Source organism: Dicentrarchus labrax, unplaced genomic scaffold (assembly GCF_905237075.1).
Source record: "Dicentrarchus labrax unplaced genomic scaffold, dlabrax2021, whole genome shotgun sequence".
NCBI lineage: Eukaryota > Metazoa > Chordata > Actinopteri > Moronidae > Dicentrarchus > Dicentrarchus labrax.
Window position 1 is genome coordinate 2,592,913 of NW_026136702.1, and position 4,457 is coordinate 2,597,369.

The 4,457-nt window shown below is 43.1% G+C and overlaps 1 protein-coding gene across 1 annotated transcript; it reads right to left on the minus strand.

Moving 5' to 3' along the window:
• Positions 1 to 273: 273 nt before the first annotated feature.
• Positions 274 to 3,932, minus strand: nkx6.2 (NK6 homeobox 2). Its single transcript, XM_051416505.1, has 3 exons — positions 3,017 to 3,932; positions 2,241 to 2,413; positions 274 to 1,901 (listed from the first exon to the last, which is right to left on the minus strand). Exons 1-3 carry the CDS (start codon positions 3,447 to 3,449, stop codon positions 1,653 to 1,655), a joined length of 855 nt encoding a protein of 284 aa, XP_051272465.1. The 5' UTR covers positions 3,450 to 3,932; the 3' UTR covers positions 274 to 1,652.
• Positions 3,933 to 4,457: the final 525 nt, after the last annotated feature.

Genomic DNA, 4,457 nt, shown 5'->3' on the forward strand with positions numbered 1-4,457 from the left:
AAAAACACAAATAAAAGTTGAACCTGGGGACACAAAAAATAAAGAAATGTCACTTTGCTTTTTGAATGTTGTGAAATAAATCAAATTAATTATGATGTTATTATTATATTAATATTATTAGAGTTCCTTGTTTCCCGCTGCAGACTTAAAACCAGCATGAATCCTCTAGAAGCATCATTGCCAATAATGAAATTCAGTTATTGATAGTCATGAATTTATCTTTAATTTATATTAAGCCCATACATTAAAACAAAACTCATAATAAAACAAAAATGCTTGTTAAATAATTTATTCTTAATACAAAGTGTTTTTTTTCTTCCTATAACCTTCCCGGAAGCAATAATACTCTCTTTAGTTCCAACATAAACGATGGTCCAGTTTTCCATCCCGCTGCGTGGTGAAGAGGTAAAAACAGAAACTTTCTCAAATGAAACCAAAAGTACCGTGATGTCGTTAAAACAAGCTGTTTTTGTACAGTGATTATTTACAGCATTTCGCCTCTATACATGTGTGTGCAGATACTGAATGGACAATTGTAAAACGTGGGAGAAAAAATGGGGGAGACATTACTCTGCAGGGGTGAAAACGAAGCAGCAGGTATATCTGAGAGGGAATAAGCGCGTCCGGGCTGCGGGGGGAGAAAAAAGGCTGCCACGTTTCCACTGGTTCAAACAACATAACTTATTCAGTAAAAAATATATACAATCTCACGTACATTTTCATCTTTAGGCTACAGCACAAATCATTCATTCATCTCGAACCTGCTCCCCCCTCCAAACATTTTATTCTCTCGCCTTTTAGGACAGTGGATACCCTGGTTAAACTGAGCTTTAGAAGCATCACAGGCCCCCATTTACACCTGCCATTTTAAACATGCGTCTGGGATCCGGATCAGTGTTGGCTGCGTCTCTTTAATCCAAAAACGGGTTTAAAGCTGAATTATCTTTAAAGGGTGTACACTTTTTATAGTTCATAATGAAACTGGACTGGCAATAATGTCCTTTCTCTTCAGATAAAAAAGGTTATAGGTGCTAAAGATGATATCGGTAATTAATAAGAGCACTCAGAAGGAATGGCCTTCTGGGCTGTGAAAGGTGACAGAGGCTGTTAATTTTGGGTAGCAAAATAAAGTGTCATGAATTTTACTGCGTAAAGTGAAGCAGTATCACTTGTGGAATAAAAGTAAAGAGTCATTGTAACAAGCCCAACACTGATCCGGACTGTGTGGATATAATATTTCGTTTACATTTACACCTGTTGTTAAAACTCCCGCCTGTATGCGTAAAAACTGATTTGCGTCGCCAAAACAATTTCCTGTCGCAATATTTTTGTCCATTCAACATGAACTCGTCATTATGAGTCTTCTTGAAGTCCAGTTCTGACAGGAGTTATATCTCCGTGGATGCAGTGTCTGTAAGTGGGTTTGGATGCAGCCAAATGCGTCTCTGGCCACGTTTTGGTGCGCGCGTCTTCCGTGCGTCTTGGCGCACACTTTTGTGTGTTTTTACACATTTTCTTGCTCTGTCTGAGCGAAATGCGATCCCCTCAGGCGCATGTTCGTAATGTCAGGTGGAAAAGGGGACCAGAAAGAGTGCGACAAGTCTCTGTTGGACCCTTTGGCCTCCCAACTTTGGCCCCCCCAGCTGTGGGCATCACAAGGTGTCCGAGCTGTTACTGCAGGGGCTGATCAGCGCCAGGTTGGTGGCCTTGTGCTTTTTCAACAGTCTCGTGATTTTCTCGTCGTCTGAATTTGGGTCCAGTGGTTTGTTGTACTCGTCGTCGTCCTCGTTATCCGAGCTCTCCTTCATCTTCTCCGTCTCCGAGTCGTGCTTCTTCTTGGCCGTGGCCATCTCTGCTGCGTGTCGCTTCCGCCATTTGGTTCTTCTGTTCTGAAACCAAACCTGTTGAGGAGGAGAGAGGACAGATGCTCAACAGGTCCACAAATGCACTCACCAAATGCTCAGAGGAAGAAAATATAATTCATATTATTATATAATGAATAATATAATAATACAACTAATAAATAATTCTGGTAGCAACAACATAGCACCAACACCAATAATAATAATAATAATAATAATAATAATAATATAAGTAGGTTGTATGCAATTGTTCCAAAATAAATAAACCTTTATAAATAAATATCATATTTTTTTGGCCTTCCGCAGCTAAAACTGGGATTTCTCAGGTCAATTAATATTTTCCACATTTACAAAAAATGACTGAAGAACAGTTTTTACCTTCACTTGGCTCTCGGTCATTCCTAAAGAGTAGGCCAGGCGGGCTCTCTCTGGGCCGGCCAGGTATTTCGTCTGCTCGAAAGTTTTTTCCAGAGCAAAAATCTGCTGTCCTGAAAAAGTCGGTCTGGAGTGCTTCTTCTTGCCGTCCTTGTCCATCATTAAATTAGCTTGAGCTGGAGAAAGACAGAAGGGAGGAATAGTTAAACACCGAGTCAACCTTTAAACAGCTGTTTATATTAATACAGCTTTTTTTTTAATGCACCTATAAGTTTACACAACTTCACAATTCTGAGTCAAAATGAGCCTCAAATATTCCTAAAAGTGTGCCTGAGCTACATGATGCGTTCACTGACCAACTACTTACTATTGTACAATTATATTCTTTTAATACTATTATTATTTTACTAGTTTGAAAGTCCTGCCAAGTATCATATTCAAATATAATACCCTGTTACAACTCAGACGTATCTTTATGGTGAACACGGTGCTTAATAATTATTTATCCATTTGGAAACTACAATATTTATAAGAGCGCTCTATATTAATTCACAGATTTTAGATTTGCTGTGTGTGAATTATATTGTAGTTATTTATGTTTGCTCTGTGTGTTGACAGGCCCACAACAGGCCTGAATAATATCTACAATCACCAGACACAGCTCTAATAAAACACTCTGCAACCAAACAGACAAACTCTGGCTTTTCTAAATTCAAACAGTTCATAAACTAACCATACGAGTGTACAGACAGACAGACAGACAGACAGGGAGGACTTACAATGACAGGGAACCCGCGGGTCCCTCCAGGGAGAACCCTGCATCACCCCGGGCCAGAAAATGGGCGCCCTCCCGGGCAGCTCGGCCAGGGGCTTCGGATACCGCGACACCGCCGGGCTGAAGTACATCCCCGCGGCTGCGGCGGCGGCGGCGGTTGTAGCCAGGCCGTTTATCCTGGGGAACCCGGAGAGCAGCTGTCCGGCCGTGGTGATGGGTCTCCCCAGGATGTCGCTTATTCCGTGCGGGGTCCCCATGGTGATATGGGAGTTGAGGTTGGAGAGCGAGGGCGCCTTGAAGCCCCCCGGGTTCTGCTGCAGCGCGTACGGGAACAGGGACGTCTTCATCTCGGTCATGTTGTGCAACGCCGCCAGCGGGGTGCTGCCCAGGACGAAAGCACTCTGCCGGTTAGCCTCCATCTGCCCGACCGCTAACATTTGTGAACATGAACCACCAAACTCGCTTGGATAAAAAATAATTAAAAAAGGGAAATAAAAACAAACTAATAGGAGTCAATAAAGGCGCAGAGCGGACTGGTGGTATTCAGGAGCCAGGCCACTTCTGCCGCCCTCTCCAAAAAAGTATCCTGGGTGAGGAAGAAGCAGACTCTGGAAATGTTGGAAAACTTCTCTCTCTCTCTCTCTCTCTCTCTCTCTCTCTCTCTCTCTCTCTCTCTCTCTCTCTCTCTCTCTCGGGAAGTGAACAGCTCGGTCAAACTCCCAGAAATGTCTCTCCGCGTGTTTGTTGTGGTCGGAGAGTGTCAGCTGGGAGAAGGCTGCATGCGTCCGCCACAGGAATCCTCGCGGAAGTCGGCCGGTCTGATGATGTTTTTAGTGGTTTTGATGGGAACCATTAAAGGGTCGACTTGTCTTTCCATAAATTGACTCGCTCTAGGCTGCGAGTGAAGCGGGACCCGCTGATAATAGCGCGGCCACCTGCACGCGCGCTATTCCCATTGGACGGGGGTTGAGTGAGGCCGCGCGCTGATTGGAGGAGACAGAAACTCCGCTGCTTCACACGTGCGTCTTCGCAGGACGGGGTGCTGCCTTGACGTGCTGTCGGAAATAGCAGCTTCCAGTTTTAAGATACACATGAACGACGCCGCTCTGTGCTTGTAAGGACTGACTGGATTTATTTATGATAGATGATGATCTGTGTTGCGGACAAGTGGCGTTTCAGAGCGGTACACAGCCGAAAAATGATCTAATGTAGGATGTATTATTATTTTATTATATGTTATTATTCTAGGCAAAGATAAAAGTTGTTATCTTTTTAAAAAAAATAGCATTATTGTATTTGCTTTCAAAATGTGATGTGAATTTTCCCATTTTTTTCTGTATAAAATAAAATGTCTCCACTAAAGGAAATAACTCGAATAAAACCACCTGATTGTTGCTCACAGCCGTACTGGAGACTTTAAGATTGTGGAAGGCAGGGTGTCGGAG

What these genes read in the sequence shown, in the direction of transcription:
- nkx6.2 (XM_051416505.1), bottom strand. Translation starts at nt 3,449, where the DNA reads ATGTTAGCGGTCGGGCAGATGGAGGCTAACCGGCAGAGTGCTTTCGTC. An exon ending in CCCGCGGGTTCCCTGTCATT is followed by an intron (nt 2,414 to 3,016) that starts GTAAGTCCTCCC and finishes GTCTTTCTCCAG; the next exon opens with CTCAAGCTAATTTAATGATG. An exon ending in TGACCGAGAGCCAAGTGAAG is followed by an intron (nt 1,902 to 2,240) that starts GTAAAAACTGTT and finishes CCTCCTCAACAG; the next exon opens with GTTTGGTTTCAGAACAGAAG.